The 23273-nt window shown below is 46.2% G+C and overlaps 1 protein-coding gene and 1 non-coding gene across 2 annotated transcripts in view; one reads left to right on the top strand and one right to left on the bottom strand.

Moving 5' to 3' along the window:
* Positions 1–18788, top strand: part of LOC8053482 (nucleolar protein 56) — a 37167-nt gene extending 18379 nt beyond the window's left edge. Inside the window, exons 5-10 of the mRNA XM_002434650.5 lie at positions 304–491; positions 6895–7046; positions 9011–9111; positions 9170–9318; positions 13199–13320; positions 18378–18788. Coding sequence (XP_002434695.2) covers positions 304–491; positions 6895–7046; positions 9011–9111; positions 9170–9318; positions 13199–13320; positions 18378–18746 — 1081 coding nt within the window. The 3' untranslated portion in view covers positions 18747–18788. The remainder of the gene's footprint in view (positions 1–303; positions 492–6894; positions 7047–9010; positions 9112–9169; positions 9319–13198; positions 13321–18377) is intronic.
* On the bottom strand, positions 7617–7700 carry Trnaf-aaa. The gene has a single exon. It is a non-coding gene; the product is annotated as a tRNA-Phe (tRNA).
* Positions 18789–23273: the final 4485 nt, after the last annotated feature.

Here is a 23273-nt window from a genome sequence, read left to right as displayed (position 1 = left end):
TTTTTAACACTGGCAAGGTTACTGAAACCAAAACACTTAGCAATCACGCGGAACATATTTCAGCCCTGCCTCTGCTTGTGGCGTGGTGGATAGGTTGGCAATGTAGAAAGTATAAGATTGGAGATAACAACCCATTATTTCCTCTGGTGATATAATGGTGTGTCTTTAAACTTCAACCTAATCCTTCCCCCTCATACACTCTGAATGACTCCCTGGAATGGTTTTGTTTGAAGCTCTTGCATTATCTTAGTCTGGCCACCTTTGGCACTTAGCTTAGAGTTGATAGGGTTTGCTCTTTTCCAGGGAGTGGTACTCTTACCACTTTCCAGAACTGGTGAAGATTGTGCCAGACAACTACACTTACTCAAAGGCGGCGATGCAGATCAAGAACAGAAAGGAGCTCTCCGAGGACAGCCTAGAGGCGCTGGAAGAAGTGGTAATGGACAGTGCCAAAGCGCAGGCCATCATTGACGCTGCCAGATCGTCCATGGGTATGTGGCGGCTGTTTAGTACTGGTGGTTTGGGGGGCCGAGGCGGGATAAAATGCTCGCTTAGGGAAGTACTCGTGCCATTCTGATGGACTGAACTTATCCGCAAGAAACGTCTGCTGGTTTCTTCAAGATAACTTGCTAGTATGTGTCAGTGCAACAACTATGGCAGTGGGGAACGGGGGGTTAGAGGCTGTTGAGCTCTACAGGTAACTGAACATCATATACTCCATCTCAAGTTGAGTGCAGCATTATTTGAGGCACAGGTGTGATAGTGGAGCTCTTCAAAATACTTGTTGTCTGAGCACTTGTCCAGGAGTGCAGTATTATTTAAGGTACAAGTGTGATAATGTAGCTCTTTAGCATACTTTTTGTCTGAACATTTGTGCCAGGATAGCATTTTCTAAAGTCACACGCTCGTGTCTGCCTTCTACACTGGTGCGCAGAAAATTTGAGATGTAGCACTTGGTTCCCTTCGACTTTGTGTCCCACAGTGATGTTTGATTTTTGGTATGTGCATTCTTGATGGCAGACTTTCTATATAGCATGACTGAAATGGCCTAGAATGTTATGTACTAGTACCGTATTTACTCGCATAATTCGCACAGTTTTTTTTTTTTTTTTAAATTTCAGGAATCAACTGGGGTTTGCAAATTACACAGCGATTTTGCAAACGTTCCCCGAATCTTCTATTTGTAAAGTTTGTAGGGTGTAATACGGTGAAACCCTAGTTACAAGGCCCCTGTTTATGCGATGTCTCCCATTTCGTGACAGTTTTGTCTGGGCCCAGCAAGCTCCCCAAGAAACAATGTAGCAAAACTTTTCGTTTCACAGCGTGCGATAATAAGCATCCTGCATCATACGATGAGCCTGCTGCATCGCATTGCCGGGAAAAACAGACGAAACACAAAACTGGACTGCGTCGGCGATAGTTTTAGTTGTTTTCGCCCGTTCGCCTCCTTTCAATCGCACATTTCCACACGTCCCACTTTGCTGTTGCGCTTTATTCTCTTTGACAACATGCTGCAAGGTGGTGTTGGCTGTAATTGGAACATGCTTTTAAAAGCTGAAAAAGGCAGCATATTCTCCGCTTATGATTTCCATGTGCTCTGCAGTTCACGTGCTCTCGAATAACGGACGTGCCGTGCCCACATGGACACACGTGAAGAGGAGTCTGTCCGTATTACGTGCTGAGAAACACCACAAATAACAGCAGTGATGCAGAGAGGGAAGAGACACCATCACGATTGCCGCAGTGCCGGAAGTGTTTAGAACTCGTAGCGACTTTTTGGGGGCGAAGCTCCTTAGGGTCTAGCCTTGTCTGTTCTTCTGTCTGGCGTCCGTGCTCACATAAAAAGAAAAAATGTTTGCGCAATCGACAGGATTCAAACCTGTGCGGGGAGACCCCAATGGATTTCTAGTCCATCGCCTTAACCACTCGGCCACGACTGCGGGACGAGTAGGGGGCTCTGAGATGTGGTAGTAACCCAAGAGCTGGGGTTTCTGTCATGGATGAAACGTTGCATGTAGCCGCTCAACGTCTATACAGGAGAGGGCGCTGCGGTCAAATGCGTATATAATCGCGTTAAATTTTGCATACATTGGCTCAACGTTTATAGACGAGAGGGCGCTGCGGTCAAATGCTCAAATGCGTATAGTATAACCACGATCCATACCATATTCTCTTTCTGACATGGGCCGTTGACTTAAGGACTAGGGTACTTAAATATGTTTTTTAATTTATTGAGATACCTTGCTGAAAGTTGGCATGTATATATATCATTGGATGGTGATTTCAAATCTGCAGTTGAATTGCAGGTATCTCTTTTAGAACAAAAGATATGGCAACATATAAAATTCCAATAAGGTAATTTCTTACGGGTCATTATGGTAATTTCTTGGCCATCCTCTTCTTGACCTTTTCACTTTCAGAGTGAGCCTTGTTGGCCTTGCGAAGCCTTTGCCTGTCCCTCTCAAGACTCCTGCGAATCAGGCTGCTACCTGTGCTGTAGCCAAGCAGTGCTGCTACAGCCTTGCTCGTCTTTGCCATTCCCTGGTTGAAGCGTGACACGGCTTCAGCGACAGCCCTCTCCACTGACAGCAGAGAGTTATGTGTGTTCTTAGGGTTCTGGCCCCAGATCACAGAGTGTAGGAACTCTATGGCATTCGGCGTCATGCCATCACTGCAGCGCTTCAGGAGTGCCCGGTCGCCCAGCCTCTCAAAGACTGGCTTCAGAGCAGTGCGAATGAAGCCTGGCAGTGGGTTCTTGTGTGGTGGTGGCTCCTCGTGGTTGGCCAGTGCCCGGTTGTAGGAGCACCAGGAACTGTCCCCCTTGGGGCAGTGGCTGTGGTCCGGGGCTTCATCTGTCGAGGTCATGTGCAAAAAAATTGCTTGCACTGCCTTTTCAATCTCTGGCACATCATGCTTGTGGCTTCTCAAGGCGTACCCATTGCAGTTATTTTTTTTTATCTTGTCCTGGGTCAGCTATTCCTTTCCTCCGAGCGACTCTCCCTGTGCCTTCTTCACCAGGGTACGAGGAGCTGCTCCCATTCGCTTGAGTACGTGGTTCAGGCAGTCTTTTTTCTCAATGTCGAGGTATCGATAGACGCTGTCTTGTGTCAGGGCATGGAAGGTGCGGCTGTCACCATCGGAAAGGATGGTAGTGTAGCGCAGTCCATTCCTTGCCAGGGACCGCCTGAACAGAATGAGGGCTGCCTCGGCTTCCATTCGTCCTGCGTTGCAGTCAATGTTTTTCATACACTTGTGGTTGATCACCCAGTCCCCATAGCGGTCGTCGTATGGGTCAGGTGCAACCTGGCAGCCACGGCAGTACCTTGAGAGGACAACGTGGTCAAGCACCAGGCCAGTGTAAAGCTCGAGGATGCACCCCACTGCGATGTTGGAGTTGTGTCCGCATGTCTTCCATGTGCCGTCAAAAATTATATCCACGTTTCCGGGAGGATTGAGGAAACTCTCTTAGACGTCCTTCACCACCTCAACACTCGCTGCTTCTGTGGCTGTTGCTGCTGCCTGGCAAGCCTGCACCATGGTGTCCATGTGTCCCCTGAACGTCTGATGATGAAGCCCTCGGTGGGAGAGGTTTAAGGTTGCACAGAAGTCTGCAAGCGCAGTCGCCCCCTTTCCTATGCTCTGTATTCCCTTCATTGCCCTCAAGTTGATCTCGAAGGGCATAATCTTGGCTTCCACGGCGGCTCGTGGAGAAGAAAATTGACTCTCGGTGAAATCGCAGCTCGAACACGTGAGGACCAACTTCACTGCCAGGCCGTCTGCCTCTCTTCGCACTTCGAAAGTCCTATGGTAGCCATTCCGCACTTGCCGCATGCCGTGGATGCGAAGAGTTCTTGTAGCACTTTCATGTCCACGATGACATACTCTGTGCCGCGGTCGGTGTCGTCGCTCTCCATGCAGACATCGAGGAGCTCAAACTTCCGTGAAGTCGCCGACTGATCTGCCAACGAAGCCTTTCTGTCGTCCGCACGTTGTTCGCGCTCCACGCACTCTTCCTCCGTGTAGAACACAGTGTCGATTCAATCTCTAGACGAACTTGGTCCCGCCACGTCCACGAGCGGAAAAGCAGCTTGAGGCATCTGCGAAGTTGTCGAACACAAACTTGATCCAGTCGAGTCCACGAGTGGCAAAGTGGCTTGAGGCATCGGCGAAGTTGTCGAACACAAACTTGATCCAGTCGCGTCCACCAGCTGTAGAGCGGCATCGGCGAAGTCGACGGTGTCATTTTCTTCGATGCGGAGGTCTTCTTGTTCCAGGCACGCCTCGTTTTTGTGTTTAGTCTCTGCGTGCTGGCCTTCAAATGGGCGTCCCCAGCCATTGGAACTCGAAACGCGCAGGACGAAACAAAGAATGACGACGACACAGGAGGGCAAATATATACGAAAAGGGAAAGCTAAACAAAGTGGAGGTATCAAAATATTTACATGAACAATGCGAAGAAGACAGGGAACATACAAAAACACTAGGAAGCGCAAGAAAAACACTGAAAATATTGATATAGAAAGTGGAGAAATGCGAATGGCAGCGTGTGTCTCGAATGGCGAAGCGAGCAAAAGCAGACGACGCGGGAGCCCACGGAGCGACCGGGACGACGCGCTGGGGAAGCCAGGAGAAGAGGTGCGCATTTCGGCCAATGAGAGAGCTGCGCCTCTGAGAAGTGCGCGCTTTGCCCAATCAGCGTCTTTCCTAGTGCTGGTGATGGCCTTTTGTACGGCATCGATCACGTCGCGGCCTTGAGGGGTACACCGCTTTGGAGCGCGGGAAAAATAAGCGCGGGAAACCAGCTTTCGAACAAGACCAAGATGGCTGCGATCGGTTGAGCCGTTGCGGTGCTCCGACGGCTTAAAGTTTGTTCGAATTTTCAGAGTTTAGGCTTGAAGTCAGGTCTGTCAACGCTTACAAATTGTCATTAGTTTCATATTTAGAGACTGAATTGAGCATTTATATTTCGTGAGGACATACTCTGGACTATATAGACCTCAAAATCGTGAACTTTGAAAAAAGGCATTTTTCGTGATTTTGTTTTAATATTTTAACCTCCTCGTCCCTTCTTAAGCGGTGGAGATGCGTTGTTACGGCTTCTAGCGGATCCAAGCTGATCCACTAGAAGAATCACTGGCTCTGCATTTCACCGACCATAAAGCAGTAATAATGAAGTCGAAATGTTACCCGGAACTCGGCACTACCTATGAGCAATAAAAAAAAAAAATCGGCACCATCAGCACTAGTTATGAACAATAAAATCAGTATCATCAGCACCACCAGAGCTTCGCCCCAATCAACATCATTCACCACGTGGAGATGTGGTCAATTTTTGGACCACAGCAGCCTTTGATGTAGTGCTGCCCGATGAAGCCGTCAGAAAGGCTTGTGGACGGGAGCAAGAAGGGGTGTGCAAAATATGCTAGGAACTTTTTTTTTTTCTTACGAAATGTGTAAGAAAAGGGTAACTTTTCAGTTACCCTTTTTTCAAAAACAAATTTTCCGCGAAAAAAAAAGAAAAAAAGATAGCAGTATTTCCGCCACAGGACGTAATTTCGTCGGAGTCACAACACCTCCACATTTGAAACTCCCACTGTTTCGCCCCGGAGGAGGAAAAGTATGCCCTGCCCCTTGCTCTTGGAGTTGCTCTTGGATTGACTTGGCTGCAGACTTGAATGACGCAGAGTCTTGACTTTCGATGCGTCTTGTGTACCTACCACAGCCTTTTGTAGCTTCTGTGTTCTGTGCGAACTGTGCACAAGGTGGACCCTGAATTGAAGCGTCAGCTTCTTGGCTGCTGCGAGCAACTGGGTCTTCGGCCATACAAAGATACGCCACGGAGGGCGGCTGCCAGCAATGAAGACGGCGCACTGCTTGAGTTTTCCAAGCCTCTGGCATGCTTGGACGACACCCGCTGGAGAGCGCTCTCGCGATCACTAATCTGGCAGCACTTTACTGAGCATTGGTGCCGCTTTACAGGAGCTGACATCTCCAAAAAGTCAACATTTGCACAAAAAAAAAAAAAAATTAAAAGCACGTTAAGAAAGCAAAGAAAACGCGCTACGAAAGCAGAGAACACCCCAGGAAAACTAAAGTAACAAACTGCGCTATGAAAGCCGAAACTCCACGTCGCTTCCTATCTTTAACACCTTCGACATCTGCTAAAAGGTCTCACTCAAGCACCTGAGTCAGCAGGAAACACTGATCACTTAGGTGAAAAGACTAGTCGAGGTAGGCGAGACAGGCGGGAGCAGAGACAGCGTTGGCCATGGAAAGAATGTCGAAGCTTTTGTTTGTTATGGTATGAATTCAAATGGTCAGTGCCCGTCTTGTAAACCTATTGTAAGGATTAATTATAACTCTCATTACATAAGTTATTCTTTAAACATAAAAATATGCCGCTCAAAAGGAAATTGCAGCATATCGCAAAAATTTAACAACCAGGATCTAAGCTGTCAATCAATCCCTTGGCCAATGAGAAGAGTTGCTATTGCACGTCACTCCGTGACGCATAATAGCCACTCCGTGACGTATAATACCAACTTTGTGGCGTGCGATCTAAAGCAGACGGAATAGCCGCAAACTGAAATCAATCTCGCGCATAAATGTTGCTCTAAAAAAATTTTTTTTTCTCTCTGGAAAGTTTGTTTTCTGGCATGCGTTGCCCAATTAGGCTGTTTAAAAAAACACTTCTTGTTCCTTTGCACACCCTTAAAGAGTATTTAACAGTGTGCAAATTATGCGAGTAAATATGGTATTTGGCTGTGGTGACAGTACGCCAAGCAGACTTGCTGTCTTGCAAAGATATTGGATTGCAGTGTAAGCATAGCTTAACCTGACTGAAGAAAACCTATTTTCCTAAGCCACTTTGTTTTCTCCCTTTGTGATGGCTAGGGATGGACATTTCACCGATTGACCTGATTAACATTGAAATGTTTGCCTCACGAGTGATTTCTCTGGCCGACTACCGCAAGGAGCTCATGGAGTACCTCAAGACCAAGATGCACGATATTGCGCCCAACTTGGCAACCCTCATTGGCGAGACGGTAAGCAGCAACATCCGAGCGGCCTTATGGCGTCAAGTCCATGGGCAGTACCTTGACCTTTTTCTTAAATCCCGAAAGGTTGCACGACTGCTGCATTGTCTTGGGTGTTCCCGAGTAGTGCTTCCCTCTCACCCTGTCGGAGCTGACAACATGCTTGCTGGGTTTTCTTGCTTGTTTTCGACCACCTTCCTGCGGTGCAATCGCAGTAGTTCTTTTTTTTTTTTTTTTCCCAAGGAACTGCTTGCACCCTATTACCAGCACTTGCATTCAACAACTGTGCTATTGTTCGTGCAGGATGAACCAGCAGTAATACTGCAGTTGAATGATGATATCAGGAACACCAGTATGCATTCTTTTTAGAGTGAAGCTCGGTCTCTCATGTTAGAGAGTGCTCTTCAGTATTCTGTTTGTCAGTAAAACCCAGTCTTTTCATGCTTGAAGCTCTGGTGGGGTGGCTGTCTCCTTGCAATTTAATTGCACTTTTTTTAGGGGCGAGGCTCCTTGGGTCTAGCCTCGTCTGTCCGTCCGTCCGGCCGGCGTCTGTGCTCACATAGAAAGAAAAAATGTTTGCGCAGTCGACAGGATTCAAACCTGTGCGGGGAGACCCCAATGGATTTTTAGTCCATCGCCTTAACCACTCGGCCACTCGGCCACGACTGCGGGACTAGTAGGGGGCTCTGAGATGTGGTAGTAACCCAAGAGCTGGGGTTTCTGTCATGGATGAAACATTGCATGTAGCCGCTCAATGTCTATACAGGAGAGGGCGCTGCGGTTAAGTGCTTATATAATCGCATGCATTGGCTCAACGTTTATAGACAAGAGGGCGCTGCGGTCAAATGCTCAAATGCGTATATAACCACGTTCCATACCACACATTCTCTTTCTGACATGGACCGTTGACTTAAGCAGTGGAGATGCGTTCCCACGGCTTCTAGCGGATCTAAGCTGATTCGCTAGATCAGAGGTCTCAAACTCGCGGGCCGCATGCAGCCCGCAGGCAACCAGCTACGAGTCCCAGTTCATATGTCTCGAACGCTCGAAGTGGCTCCATAGTGATCACATCTCGCAGATTCATTTTCGCGCGAAAGGTATAACTATGCTCCTTTAACATATTCACGAAATTTATACTTGTCGGTGTTCATTTGCCCTTTGTTTCGCTTTATCTTTTTCTTCCCAACTTTTTTTTTTTTTAATTTACAACAATTTCGCTGCTAGGCTGCAAGCACATACTTTTTGTTGAAGGATGCATCTTGGCTGCGCAAACTCTCGATCAGCAGGAGCACTTATCGAAGATGAAGCTACGAGCAAGGGATTCTCGCCTTTTAAAGTAAATGTAGCTGTTAAAAGACAAGTATGGGTGTTGTATCGTGAGGAAAATAGAAGCTGCCAAATTAACTGGTTGTGTTTAGAGACATGTTGAGCTTGGTTAATTCCTTGGTTAATTTGAAGAACTGGAACGACAGTGTACCTGCTCTCTTGTTCTATTCAAATGCGAGCACGTTGGCGGGGAGGTGTTATTTTAATTATCGTTATCGCATCAAGTCAAGGCCCAGAGCAGTCATATAAACAAATCAGATCTAAAAATGTCCCCGTGAAAACTGAGTTTACAAAAAACATAGAGCACAAAGTCTCTTCTCCTTCAAATCGTTAGACTCTCCCCCCCCCCCTCCCTTTCCGACTAACGTTGGCCCTCGGTCTTCCCGGTGTGGGATATCTGGCCCCCACGCTGTAATGAGTTTGAGACCACTGCGCTAGATGAACCACTGGCTCTGCATTTCACCGACCATAAAGCAGTAATAATGAAGTCTAAACGCAACCCGGAACTCTGCAATACCTATGAGCAATAAAAAAAAATATCAGCACTACCTATGAACAATAAAATCAGTATCATCAGCACCACCAGAGCTTTGCCCCAATCAACATCATTCACCTCGTGGAAATGCAATCATTTTTTTGCGGTGCAGGTGGGTGCCAGGCTTATTTCACACGCAGGGAGCCTGACTAACCTTGCCAAGTACCCGGCATCAACTGTCCAGATCCTGGGGGCTGAGAAGGCACTCTTTCGGTAACCGCTTCTCATCTTTGTTGAAAAGTGTCTGGTACAATGGATATTTTTTCGGCAGTGCTCTGAAGACAAGAGGGAACACTCCCAAGTATGGCCTGATCTTCCACTCAACATATATCGGCCGGGCAGGGACCAAGAACAAAGGCCGAATTTCCCGTTATTTGGCTAACAAGTGCTCCTTAGCTTCCAGGATCGACTGTTTTAGCGGTATGTGTCACTAAAAGTGTCCAAAAATTCCTTTTTTTTTTCTTCAATTTCTTGCGCTGTGTGTTGCATGCTAACCTTCTGTTTTAGTCTCGCCATTTATCGTCATTTATGGGTTTCTGTTTGATGGGTCGTAATCTCGGCTGAGGTGCCGTCAGTATGACAAAGACTGGTTGAGGAATGGATGCCATACAACTGGTATTTGAGCCCATGGGTGGCATAAATTATTTTCCTGGCACTCTTTGCTGATAAGGTTATCTCCCTAATTTATTTGGTTTTGGAAGTAGATTTGAGAGAATATTAATTTCATGGCAAGTCTTGGCTGCTCCAAATGCCAGTTTTGCTGCTCCAAAACATTGTTTTGGTTGCTCCAAGGCCACATTTGCTTTTGGTTGCTCCAAGGCCACATTTGCTTTTGGTTGCTCCAAGGCCACATTTGCTGCTCCAAAACAGTTTTGGCTGCTCCGAAAGGTGCTCCAAAATGGCTTTGGCCAATCACATCTCGGATGTCTGTATAACATTCATCTGTCGTAGCTTGCATGTTCTCATCATCAGATTTAGCATTCTCACTAGTCTTCTGCCCTGTGTTAATATAGGATGCACTTTTATTTATGCCTGCCGAGTTCTCTGGGTCACAATTATTTTGTAATGTCATAATTAGCAACATATGGCATTTAAAAATAAGGTATATGTTCTCAACCACTTTACATTTGTTTTCTAGTTTTGTTTTATCTTTTATTTTTGTATTTAAATGCATAATTAGGCTTATTTATTTAAAATTTTCTCATTTATGTAATCTTGTCTATTTTCCGGCACCTTCGAGACCGGGACAGATCCCTAATCCGGCCCCTTAGCCAAAGTGTTTGGAGATGCCTAATCTAGAGTTTAATTGGTACACTACATCGACCCTTCAATGGTTATAGTTTGCACGCTTACATCAATCCTGCTAACCTTTGTCTACTAGCACCAATGGAAACAGAACACTCATTTGACTAAGTTTATGGCACAGCTGCACAGCAGTCGAAGGGAAATTTGACTATAGTCTGTGACTGGTTAAGGGTAAAAAGGAAGCTCCTCCCACCTCTATCCACTTTAGCAGAGCGAACGCGGAAGAGGAGGTGGTCTCCTCTCCAGCATTCCCTGTGTTAAAGTGGAAAGAGGTGGGAGGAACTTTAATTTTCTCTTAAAGGTCAAGTCTGCTGAATTCCGAAGATTTCGGGATAATGACTTCGCATTAAAAAGCCCTAGTAAAAGACACTACGTGATTTGCTTCGCGAAAAATAGGATATATTTTTAAACCTAATTTTAAACTCGAGCAGAAACCGAAACTTCAGCTCCGTCCGGCAACATTGGCCTCGGGCTGCCAGAAACATGGCTATCACGTGGTGCCAGATGTCATGTGACCCTCCACGCAGTGACGGGCACGATTGGGATGGGCATGTTCCAGGCACAAGTGTCGTGTGCACCGCACTCTTTACCACGTTTTGGTGTCTACGACATTCGAGCACATCTGCACAACTGCGGCAAAAGTCTGCGCACATAGTGTCCGTAGTGTGGACGAAGTTCTGAGAAACAGCAATCACAAACGGTGAGACGAAGACAGCAGTTGTGATGTGGGAGACGGCGGGGCGGCTGGATGACTCCCAAGAAGCGCGCTGCGCAGGCATATTACGCCATCATGTGGACACCGCTGAGCGCCAACAGGAAATGTTGCTTACATCACCCGTTACGCTTGCCTGAAGAAGTAAAAACAAGCTAAAGTGGGCAATGGTGTTGACGTTCAGCTCAATGTTGGCTATACCCACTCCGTAGCCTTGACTGTGCTGTTGGTTGTGCCTCAATTCGCCTGCTCGAGTCAGCCGATTTCGGCAACTTGGCGAGTTGCAAAGTTTGCTGGACCGTTTAAGAAACATTTAGACAGAACTATGTTATAATATTTGACGTGTGGTCTTCCTCGGTGATACGTAAGGAGACTGCATTGTTCTTTCAAAAGCAAAAATAAAGCGGAGTTGCCCTTTAACCTGTCACCAACTATATAGTACAGTATAATGGGCATCACGCAACTGATTGCATGAATGCATGCTGGCATCACAAATAGGGAAGTGCACCTAATTCCTCTAAAATTACGTATGTCCTGCTTCAAAAAGTGATTTTTTCTGATACAAAGGTGCTTAACAACGAGATTTTTTTCTGCTCCAAAAATGGCTCCAACTCTTAAAGGGACAATGAAGGCAATTTCGGATATCTTTTTGGCGATTGAACTGGGTTCCAGGGTTGTCTCTGGCAACGTTGCCCAAATTTCAACCGAAACCGGCGCTTGTGTACCACGCATATCAATGAAACAGTCGCGGTAATAATCGTACCGGGATCGACTGGGGCGACGCCCCGAGAGTTGTGGGAAAAGCCAGGAGAAGCGGAGCTCACGTGACCGATGCGCGGCCAAGAAGCGCGACGTCACAAGAGACGCGTCAGCGATTGGTCGAAACGAGAGACGTGCCCTCGGTCACATTTTGGTACGCAATTTTAGGAATACTGTTCCAATTTCTGCTTGAATAACCATGAAAAGTATAAATCAGACCACAAATGATTACTAAACCGTAAATAAAACAGCATAATTGTTTTTCTCTTTGCTGCACTGGATGCGAACCTGGCAACTGCTCGTTGCCAGTTTCGCATCCAGCGCAGCAAAGAGAAAAACAATTATGCTGTTTTATTTACGGTTTAGTAATCATTTGTGGTCCGATTTATACTATGGGCAAACAAAATAAAATTAAAAAAAAAAAACACTCGGGAGACGTTTGGTTTTGGTGTCAGGTGTCGGTGTCGTGTTTACTTTGGGAACACTGTACTCGAAGGATTCTGCAAAATGGTAGTCATGCCAAATTTGTGCGAGGTAGATGGCTGTTTTAACGGTCGACTGAAGACCAGTGACGATGAAAAGAGGGCGTCCGACTTTGGTGAAAACCAAAAATGGTGCTGTTTATTTTCTCCTTCCTAAGGAGCGTCCCCCGCGGGAGAACCGGTTCCAGAACGGCTTTGTCGCCGACGATTTCCCCTCGGCATCTCCCTCGCTGCGTCAGTGTTACTTCTTTGTCTGGTCCTCGTCTTTTCGCGCTGTTTTTAATTCCGAAGTATGTACCAACTCGCCGAAGCCTCAACTTTAGCGCGTCCTTGTCCTTCGGCAACGCGCCGCTCTCGTCTCGCCCGCGCGAATTTTGCTAACTGCTTCGGAGCCTGTGGCCGCTCGTTACCGGCTGGGCGGTCTCCGTCGGGTGGTGGCGTAGGCCACCACACACATATTCCCGTTCCGTTGGTGTTCGGTCACTGAACGGAAGCCCCGAACTTGCTCGCTAGAGCGGCATTGTTGTCCATGTTGACAGATTCGACGAAACGACCGCGCTGCTATAAGCCACCGCGGTAACCAGAGTCTCGATCTCCTAAATACTACCGATACCGACTATTCACACCGGACGTCACTCCCTATGTCACCTCCGTTTTCGGAGGCCCAGAAATGAGAATGGAGATTGTTCAGTTTCAATCTCTTTACTTTTGTAGGCACAGAAATACGCGTCAGAAATGTCTGCAAAAAAATTGGGCAGCATCCTAGGTTCCCAAGAAGCCTATAAACACCATTTAAAAATATTAAATAAAATTGTCTTCATTGTCCCTTTAACTGGCTGAACCACCACTGCTTGCAATAACTGCATGTCTGCGACATTGCTTGCCGTATCATGCGAGTTAGTTGCAGATGCCGGCATGTTAAAGATAATCCCCCCCTCCCAAATCAATATCTTCTCCCATTTATCTCTGCACTCTGTGTGGACGTTTCTTCGAGATTTTAGGTACGGGGCAATAGATTGATGAATATTGGTTAATGTTGCAGACCTGCCGACTACCATTTTTGGCCAGAGACTGAAGGAACAAGTTGAAGATCGACTGAAGTTCTACGAGACTGGGGACATTCCACGCAAGAATGTGGATGTCATGACGGACGCTCTAGCTGAGGTAAGGACGGCTGGGAATATTCAGGTTACAGTTGACTCGCAATAATTTTAAACCCACGGAGACAACGAAAAAGCTTCAAACTTTTGGTCCGCAAGCAGATCATAGACCACGGCATGTTTGTAGACCAATATATTCGATGGACAAAACATCTCATAATAAGGCCTGGGTGATGCCCCAAACTAAACTTCGTTGGCTGTAGGCACTGCGCTGTCACGCTCGCCTCCATAATTCGCATTGGGGCGGTGCCACGACGCACGCGCCCTCAACCATGCTCGCTTGGCTTGGTCACCTGGCAGTTTAGTCGCATACTGCGCTCATTCCCCCTTCTCAACCGTGCACACAGATAAAATGATAATGGGTGCATGGGTGGTTCTCATTTGAATCCGTTTGCATTTCTACGTTCTCGTTTTCACCTTCTCATTTCAACCCAGCGCAAAACAACTTTCGCTTTTTTCCCTTTCTCACTTAAACCATTCTCAAAACACACTCTCGGGTTTTGACCATTCTCAAAACTACTTTTCTCACTTTAACCTGTCCTTTTTCGAACTTTCTCAAAACATACTTTCTGGTTTCAACCATTCTCAAAGATACTTTTTCTCATTTTAACCTTTCTCCATTTCAAACTTACAACAAACATATTTTCTGGTTTTGACCATTCTCAAAACGACTTTTCTCATTTTAACCATGTACATGATCAGGCTAGGGGAAAACAATAATTTCAGCATACACTCACGGGAAACCCAAATAAAGGAACCAATGACATGATGAAGTCCAGGTGGGTGGTGCACGAAAGCACCCAATGTCAAAAGCCCCGTGTCAAATACCTCGCGGCAAACACCCTGTCCTTTTTGTCCGGCTTTCAGAAGCCCCAGTTTCAGAAGCTCATGACGCGAATCCCCCGTGTCAGTTAGCGGGCCCTCAACGTGGTGGCGGAGCATTCTGCTTTTAACCAAGAGACAGTGTGCACGCCAGCCTGTGTAACGAAATCATTAGGTACCCGGTACTCAAGTAATGAGTAACTGATTAAAGCTTCAGTTCTTCAGGCGTGCACTAAACACATTCACGTCTTGCGGCGCTAGAAGAGAAAATATGTAGAAAATATCATTCACTCGCAAAACATTTAAAGTTACAGCTATTATCAATATGTATTGAACCGAAGCTTTCGTCAACTCTGAAGCATGCGCGGATTGACAGTTCCGACAAAGTGGGTTCTGTCAAAACTGTTAAACTGCAGCTCATGGCACCATATTTATCGCAGCTCCAAACACCAGTTCCATTCTTATGTCGTTCAAAAAAAATATATATTTGTACCCATCTAGGTAGATAAATTTTATAAACCTGCATCTGAGTTTGTTTGTCGCAGGTGATGCAGATTTATGATTTTGACCACTTGGACGTCATTCTAAATTTTTCGGCAATTGAAGTTAACCGTATTTAATTTTTTTATTTCAATTACAAGACCCTTAGTAGGCACTCAACAGATTACTAAGACAGGGAACAATGCTGGTTGAAGCGTGAATAGGGGGGGCTACGGGGCAGTGAGGACGGAGTTTTTGGCACGCGGGAAATACGGGACGGGGTAATTGAATGCGGGGTTTTCGAAACGTGGGGCTAATGAAGCGGGGCTTTTGCGACGGATTCTGCACGCGGGCCAATCGTGCTACACCCGTCCAGGCATCTGAAGCTTTATTGCCCCTTGAAATGCAATTTGGAGAATGACATCTAGAGTTCATGCCAATCCACGGCATGACGGACGGGTTCCGGAAAAAAAGGCCCCAGGTGGAAAGTAGGAAAAAATGTCCCCAAAGTGTTCTCTGTCACTGGGTTTTCACTGCCCGAAGGCCATTCTCATGGCCTTCGGGCGGTCCTGCCATTGTTCGGTCACAAATGACCTGACCCACCTAGAGGTAGAAAGGGAGACTGGAAGTCGCACAAAGCAACCGATATAATCCATTGTGGAGTATTTTGGAAACCAAATTGATGAATTTGCCAAAACCCAATTTTTTTTTTAATTGTGAAATAAACATTTATAATACTTCTAGCCAAAACCAAACAAAATGATCGAGTTTTTTTTCTCATAGAAACGAAAGTTTGTCATCAATGTTATCATAGGTATTGAAAGTGCTCATTTGGGGATATAATGCAGATGGTAAAATTTCGTTCCCACTAATACTCTTTCTAAGTAAAATGTGAAAATGCGGCAATGTCGTGTTCGCGCTAACAGTGTCGCGATGTGTACCTTGGGTAATCTTATATTTCCTTATTTGTTGGGGCCGTTTTTTTTTTCCCATGAACATATGACCGAACCGCCCGAAGGCCATGAGGATCAGGGACACCCAGAGATAGAGAATCCTTTGGGGACATTTTTTCCTACTTCCCGCCTGGGGCCTTTTTTTCCGGGGACATTTTTTCCTACACCCATGACGGACGACACATAGGCAAATACACAATGATCATAGATCTGTAGGACCACTCCAGCATCGGTTGTAAATAATTCGGTATCCGCACAGGGCATGCCAGATGAGCATAATTTGCATCCGATGATTCACGACTGAAATAAAGAAAAAAAGCTGTGCCTGGTAAGAAAGCCCTCAAGCCAAGCAACATCTGCACCTGTACATTTCGAGAAAACCAACGCGTTATGGAGTGCACACCCCCAGCATTGGAGCAATGAACAGCCCTCGGCGTAGACGTGCTCATCTCAAAGACTATGTATATAAAATTCGCATTCTCCACGTAACCACCGAACTTGAATTAATCCAACATCATCAGTGATGTGATTGGCCCAAGCCGTTTTGGAGCAGCCAATACGGTGTTTTGGAGCAGCAAAAATCGCCTTTGGAGCAGGTAAAACAGTGTTTTGGAGCAGCCAAAACAGTGTTTCGGAGCAGCAAAAGTGGCTTTTGGAGCAGATATTCTTGGAAAAATAAACACATTTGTTTTAAGTGCTGGACGAACGAAGGACACTTCGCTCGCCGCAATAGACAAATATGGTCAAGTTCGGCCACCTGGGAGTCTTTCAACATGTAACTGAAATGCCAATGACATGACACATTTCGCAATGCTTCAGTTAAATTATACATATATATGTGCCTTTATAGATAAATTAGAACGAAACTGCACATATTAAAATTTATTTGAAAATGACCAGCTTATTAGTAGATATCACAGCATTAGGTTCACTACAGTAGCTATATAATATAATAAATGGAAGCTGTCTCCGACTGATGAAACACGTAACTACTGCACTGCAATGCAAAATTGTATACAAGACAAAGGTGCATTAAGACTACCGGGCGCTTTTCTTTTTGCTTTTTGCTTTTCAAAACTTTCTACAAGGCTGCTGCAAGCCTCGCTTTGCCTTTGGCTAGTAATGAATTACCACTTTCAATGTCTTCAAAGAAACATCCCACAAGTGAACAGTGCTGTGGCCGTTGCCGAGCAATTCCGAAAAACCGCTTGCCACCGTTTTACTGGTTCCCGACGTGCCAGATTTTCGTCAAAAGTAAGCAAACGTAAAAAAATGGGTTGCAAGCGTCCCGACTGGTGCCTCTGTCGTGCAGTCATGTTCGCATGCACATGAGGGCAACTTCGGCAGCTTGCATTTGCACATACTTCGTCGCGCGAGCGTAGATGGCTGTTCGATCGAAACATACACCATGCCACTCCGCCCCGTCGCCAACTGGTTCCCAAAATTGTATGCAAAATGTAATTGTCCAGCATACGACAAAAAAACAGTCCAGCGGCAAGTGCTTGACCGGCCAGCAGGCGAGGTACAAGCTAAACACACAGAAAAAAAAACAAAAAAAACCTGATCGAGTCAGGTCAAAACAAGACATTGCGAGTCAGGGTCAAATATGTGCTTGGAGCGCCTTGTACGACGACTGAAGCACTGAAGCGTCAACACACGCCCACGTCTATCGTTGAAATAGTTTTTAAAAAGACGCGAGACGAGACAAAGGAACGACGAGAGCGTGAAACGAGAGGTGGCGAGAAAAACTATGCAAGACCGGATGGACGATTGATACAGGGTACTTTCTGCTGGGCGGCCGCTTGCGCTACCTAGCTCATGCATGCTCAGTTACGGTACTCAGTTTAGTTTCGGTTTTGAAAGACGACCAAAATTGGTCTTTTGGCGCAGGCTTGGCGCAGATTACCCATATTTTGGCAAAATGTAGCAGGATGTAACAGGGTTCGCCTCTTGACGCAGTTTGGCGCAACAATCACATCACTGCATCATGTTTCGGAACTTACAAGCAATAACACACGACGAGCACAATGATCCATCCGCTCCACAAGACGGACATCAACAGTGCCAGAGGAGAAATTCAGTAGCGAAACACCTCTAGCACTTTTGAAACCACGTCACCATGTGCCCAGGTAGCTACGTCAACAGGCTCGGGGCGGCATGCAAGCATAAGGAAAATTGTTTCATGGGCTATGCACGATATGTGGCCACTTTGCAGCATCCTGTGTACCACCTTCGCTTCATCTTCACCCTTCATCCTCAACTGTTCCTCCTTTCTGTACCTCATTGCCCTTTGTTCTGAGCGCGTTGTTCAAATACGGTGTTCAAATGAGAACAGGTTCCAACGAGAAAGGCTCGAAACGCGAAGGGTGTTTTGCGAATGGGTTCTAACGAGAAGGGTTCAGATCAGAATGGGTTCAAATGAGAGGGGTATAAATGAGAAAGGGTTGAAATGTGAAAGGTGAAAACGCGAAGGGCGTTTCGCAAATGGGTTCAAACGAGAAGGGTTCAAATCGGAATGGGTTGTTTCGAGATACACCCGTGTGCATGGTGTGCTTGCCCGACTCTTCTAGCATGCAAAAAATATCCTTTGAATTAACCAGTCTTTGAGGTTATACTTAGAATGATTGTGCACTTTTTTCCCATAGACCTGTATGTGCGATTGCTGGGGCCACATCCCTGCTTAAAACTAACCAAAAGTTTGAATAAAAGAACCTTGAATTACCGAGTCGACTATATTCCTCTTTTATCAGGGCTGTTCCCCCACTTGGTTAGAGGTGAAACTCACTGGCATTTATCTTCTGTCCAGGTTACTGCAGAGGCAGCCACTCTGAAGAAGAAGAAAAAGAAAGATAAGAAGCTGAAGCTGAAGAAGGAGCTGGAGGACAGCGCCACTGTAGACACTCCCGCGAAAGAGAAGAAAGGGAAGGTCAAGCGGGAGTTAGAGCAAAGTCTCGATGCGGACGCTACCCTGGACGATGAGGATGCCAATGCCCCTCCCAAGAAGAAGAAGAAAAAGAAGAAACATGCCGAGGAAGACAATTTGCCCGCGTTGAAAAAGCTGAATGGTGGTGCTGCAGTGTTGGAAAAGCTGAATGGTGATGCTGCAGAGGGCGAGGTTGATGAGGTTGCAGACGCGCCCAAGAAGAAGAAGAAAAAGAAGTCGAAGGGGGAGTGAGTGCCGCGGTGGTTGCTCAAAAAGTAAACAGGTTTTATCAGCTTTTGTTTCTTTATTTTGCAGTACTACGACTTTGGAAAGTCGCATGCCCATATTTGTAGACCCAAACATACTGTGCAATATAGAACAGCAGACCCCATAAACATGCAGCTTTTAAACTATACATCGTTATGACAAAATGGATTTTGTACCCTGCTTAAAGGGACACTGACAGGGTATTTGCGCTTGCCAAGGTTTTTATTTGTACATGACATATGAGAGCCGAACCACCCGGAATACAATTTGACTTGAAATTCGTTTTCTTTCCTCCCGAAAACTGCCGATCGAGAACTGGCCAGTTTGAGTTGTGCTCACCCTCTTCCCTGGGGTTACGTGCTGTTTTCTATGGTTTAGAGACTATACACCAACTCATGTTTACAAACAAACCGGAGCGCCCCTAGCGGACGCCACCGGCGCCGCGCATGCGCGATGGGGGTGTGGGCAAAAAGCTCGCCGTCGCCCATAAACAAACCATTGAAATGCGATGTCGTCGGCGTCGGTGCGAGTCCCCCTGCCCTTTTTCGCGTTCGAATTGTTGGTTGTACGTCTTCCTGGCGATGTCGGACTATCTTGAGCGGCGTCAGCGAAATTACCGAGGCTCGTTACACCGCAAAACTTCGCGTGAATAATGTGACATGTGGCGATTCATTCCGCGTGGACGCCGCAGATTGTACGCTAAAGCGTGATTCGCATGATGATATTTCGCTCGGAATTTTCAGTCGCGACGCCGCTCGGGCTGCAAAAGCGTGAACCGCAGCTGAGATGGTCGACGACGATACTGAAAATCACAAGCAGAATCGGACCAACTGAATTAGGCATAACAAGTCGGTGTTGGTCACTGGTAACAATGACCAACATCTCCTTGTATCTACTGTTTACATCGAGCCTGCTTACCAACCTTCAAATTTAAGTCTTTTGAGGCCTTCACTCACTTCTTATCACAAGTACCGGGCCAGCATTTGGTCTACGGACCGGCGTCGTCTAAGAGAGCAGACTACAAGCAGAAACGTTTGAAAGAGCAGACGACAATTCGAACAATCAGGCGGCCGTTTGAACTTGAAGACGCACTGAACGTAGTCCACAGGGGGTCCGCACAACTTGACGGTTTTCTGGCGTTCATGTTGGAACAAAACAAATAAAACTGATGAACACAAGTATCCGTGAATTCAACCCAAAGTGCTTCCCGCCCAAGCAATCGTTGTCCGACGGCGTCTGCTTTTCCCTTTTCACGGCACACATCCAGATTCTCGGACAAACCGAGCACGTGAAAACTGACCTTCAAACCTTTCTCGACACTTTTGGTACGGCCCCAGTCGCGGCGTTTTGACGAGAAGGCAGGTTTTTGTCTGGTTCCTTTCAAAACAACGCAGGAATACACGTCTGGCGTGGGGACTTCTGCCCACAGCCCCAGACCGGAAGTGCGACCGACGCGCCACCACCGCGCCGTGACGTCACAGAGTTGAGTTGGTGTATACTCCATTTCACCTAATGTTGTACCGCAGCGAAGGCTAGAAGTGCGAGCTCATAGTGTTGGCAGCTGCCCTTGGTGCACGAGAGCTTGTGCCGCCAAGGTTTGCCATAGAGCAAGGAGCTCGCGCTTGTAGCCTTTCCTGCGGTACAACACAAGGTGAAAGAGAGTATACCACCAAAGATAGCCAAAGTTGTGGGTCCCCCATCGAAAGCACACACTCAATACTTACTAAAAATAAACAGAAAATATGATACCCATGTTTTGTGGCTTCTAAAAAATTGCAAATATGTTGATTAAAAAAAAAAAAAGACAAATTGCACAGTCACGATAACTTTCTCCTTGTCTATATTTCTTCTTCCTCCCCAGTCCAGTTCCAGTTTCGAGCAGTTGCGTTTTTTTACTTTATTAAAAAGATGCGCGATGCTGTAGAAAAATATTGGTTGGGTAGTCTTCCGACACCATAATAAATCGCCTGGCAAAAAAAAAAATTAAAAAATATTTTGGGGGGTGTCTGTCCCTTTAAGGGGGGGGGGGGGTGCAATAATTTTAAGATTAAAAGAATTTGCATCTTATCATTTTTACGTTGTTTATCGTGTCCCGGAGGATAGAGAAAACATCTCCTTCATTAATAAAAATGTTGAGATTCCGCTGCATAATTGCAAAGCAAAAATCGAGCTTTTTTTCCCCCACTTGCAGCCACGAGTGGCAGCCGAAGGAACTAAGGCGAGAAGCTTGCGTGACCTCAGTTAACTCTAAGCTGCTGCATAACCCCTGCTAATGTCAGCAGGGAGAGGGAGAGGAAGCACCCCCGAGAGAGCACTTTGGAAGCTGCTTGGCACCCCGAATTACGTCGCTAGGAGTGCGACCAGGTATGACCCTGAAGGCTGGGAGTGTGAGTTGAGGGGTGCCAGAAATGACAATATTTTGTTTTTACACAATAACTAGGACATGTAGGCGAAATCAGTTTTACTTCAGAAGTGTCAGAATAGACCTGTTGCAAAACGCACAGCGCCAGGACGGCAGATGGTTTCGGGAACCCTCGGTACAGATCACGCGCTTTCTCGTTGCGCTTGCGCGTGCGTCGCAGCTGCTACCACTAGCGGCCATCCCGCCGGAACGTTGTATGTCGTTGCTGGCGTACCATATCTGGCAGCATAAATGCATCGCGAAAGGTGATTTGAATATGTTACCTTCACGTCTTTCCACCGCCACTGTGGCAGGGTTCGACTAGGTTCGACAATGCGTTGGCACAGCAGCAGACAGGCGGTGCAGTACAAAAAAGTGATGAAAAAAGGGGCAGACCCCCTCCTCCGTGTGCTCGTCGACGATTCGACTCTGCTTTCTGGGGCTCGAACGTTGTTGCTATGGTAACCTGCACCTGCTCGCGTTAAAGAGTTTGCCCAGAAAAAAGAAGAACCGCAACCAAGATGGGGCTTTAAGATATACTAAGATGCAAGTGTTCTGCCACAAAGTACAAACGCGTGCAAAAACAGAATTTTTTTTATCACATCTACACGTGGCTATATTCGGGTCGCGACTCGCGAGGAAGAATGTGTTCACAAGTTTGTTCAAGGGCAACTTGACACTCGCAATGTCAAAACAGGCAATTTGGAAAGTGCAAGAAATAGCTAGATTGTACTCGTTCAATGATATATTATTCATAAAAAAACTGGAAAGTAACGACAAAAGTAACGCCGTTACTTTCATCATTACCTCAGAAAAAAGTAATACAGCCTAAGCTCGTTATAACAGACCTTGATTTTGATCAAGATTTCGGTCTGTTGTAAAAGGAGTATGTTGTATGCAGATATGAAGTTGAGTCAATGGTCCATAGAGGAAAACCAACCGAACTTCACAAAATTAGTATGTTATATCCACATGGTCTGTTGTAACCAGAACTGTTATAATGAGCTTAGACTGAAGTTACATTTTTAAAAAGTAACTCGTTAGTTACAAGTTACCAAAAAAAGTAACGAAGTTACAGTAACGCGTTGCTACCCAAGACTGCCCGGAGCACGACACCAGGTAAAGACTGCATCGCATACAAAATGCTTCACAATTTCGTCGGCGCCCTCGCGGCTTATTACAACGAGGCCTGGAACACTGGTACACTGCCACAAGAATGGCGCGACATGCAGACATAACCCTCATACCCAAACCGGGCAAGCCTCTCCCCCTCAAGAATCTTCACCCTGTATCTCTCACCTCATGCATCGGAAAACTCTTGGAGCAGGTAGTCCTCAGACGACCTCAACCACACCTGGAAGCCATCCACTTCTTTGCAGAGACCATGTTCGGCTTCAGGCAAATCCTGTTCACCCAAGATATACTTCTCCAACTTAAAGAATACATCCTTGACTACCCAGGACTGGCACAGACAAGGGCTGTTTTGGCTCTTAACCTCAAAGGAGCCTTTAACAATGTGTCCCATAATGCCATCTTGGAAGGCCTCGCCCAATCCCACTGCGGAAAGAAGACCTACGAATACATACGGGCTTTCCTATCCGACCAAACCGCCAAGGTCTACATGCTCGGCTTGGGCTCATGTACCTTTCTGCTCAGAAATATCTCGCCAGAGCACTTCATAAATAAGTTTTTTTGTTTTTTTTTTTAAATCGCACTTTGTTTTAATTTTGTAAACTCCAGTTTTTAGAAATTTGTTTCCTTTAGCATGCATGATTAAAGAGGTTTTACAGCTTGAAAGGTTAATGTAGTATTGAGAACTTGACCAATTTGCTCAAAAGTATGAGATCAGTTGGCTCCTAGATGGCTAATCCACTCACTTTTAGGTTAAATTGAAGATGCGGAACCCAGACATCCCAAGAAACGCACTCAACCCAAGTTTCTTCAGCTGTCGGGAACTATAGCTGCAGTTCATCACAAGGGTAGCTACAACTGTAGAGAGAATCTGGACCCGTTTATTCAGCTGCACGAAACTATAAACGTGAAATCATGCATACAGGTCCTCATTCAATTCCCAGAAAGGGCCAGTGCAATGAAATGACTGTCTTGACAAA

Source organism: Ixodes scapularis, unplaced genomic scaffold (genome assembly GCF_016920785.2).
Source record: "Ixodes scapularis isolate PalLabHiFi unplaced genomic scaffold, ASM1692078v2 PGA_scaffold9__187_contigs__length_104089568, whole genome shotgun sequence".
Lineage (NCBI taxonomy): Eukaryota > Metazoa > Arthropoda > Arachnida > Ixodida > Ixodidae > Ixodes > Ixodes scapularis.
This window is presented reverse-complemented; position numbering and strand designations above follow the sequence as displayed.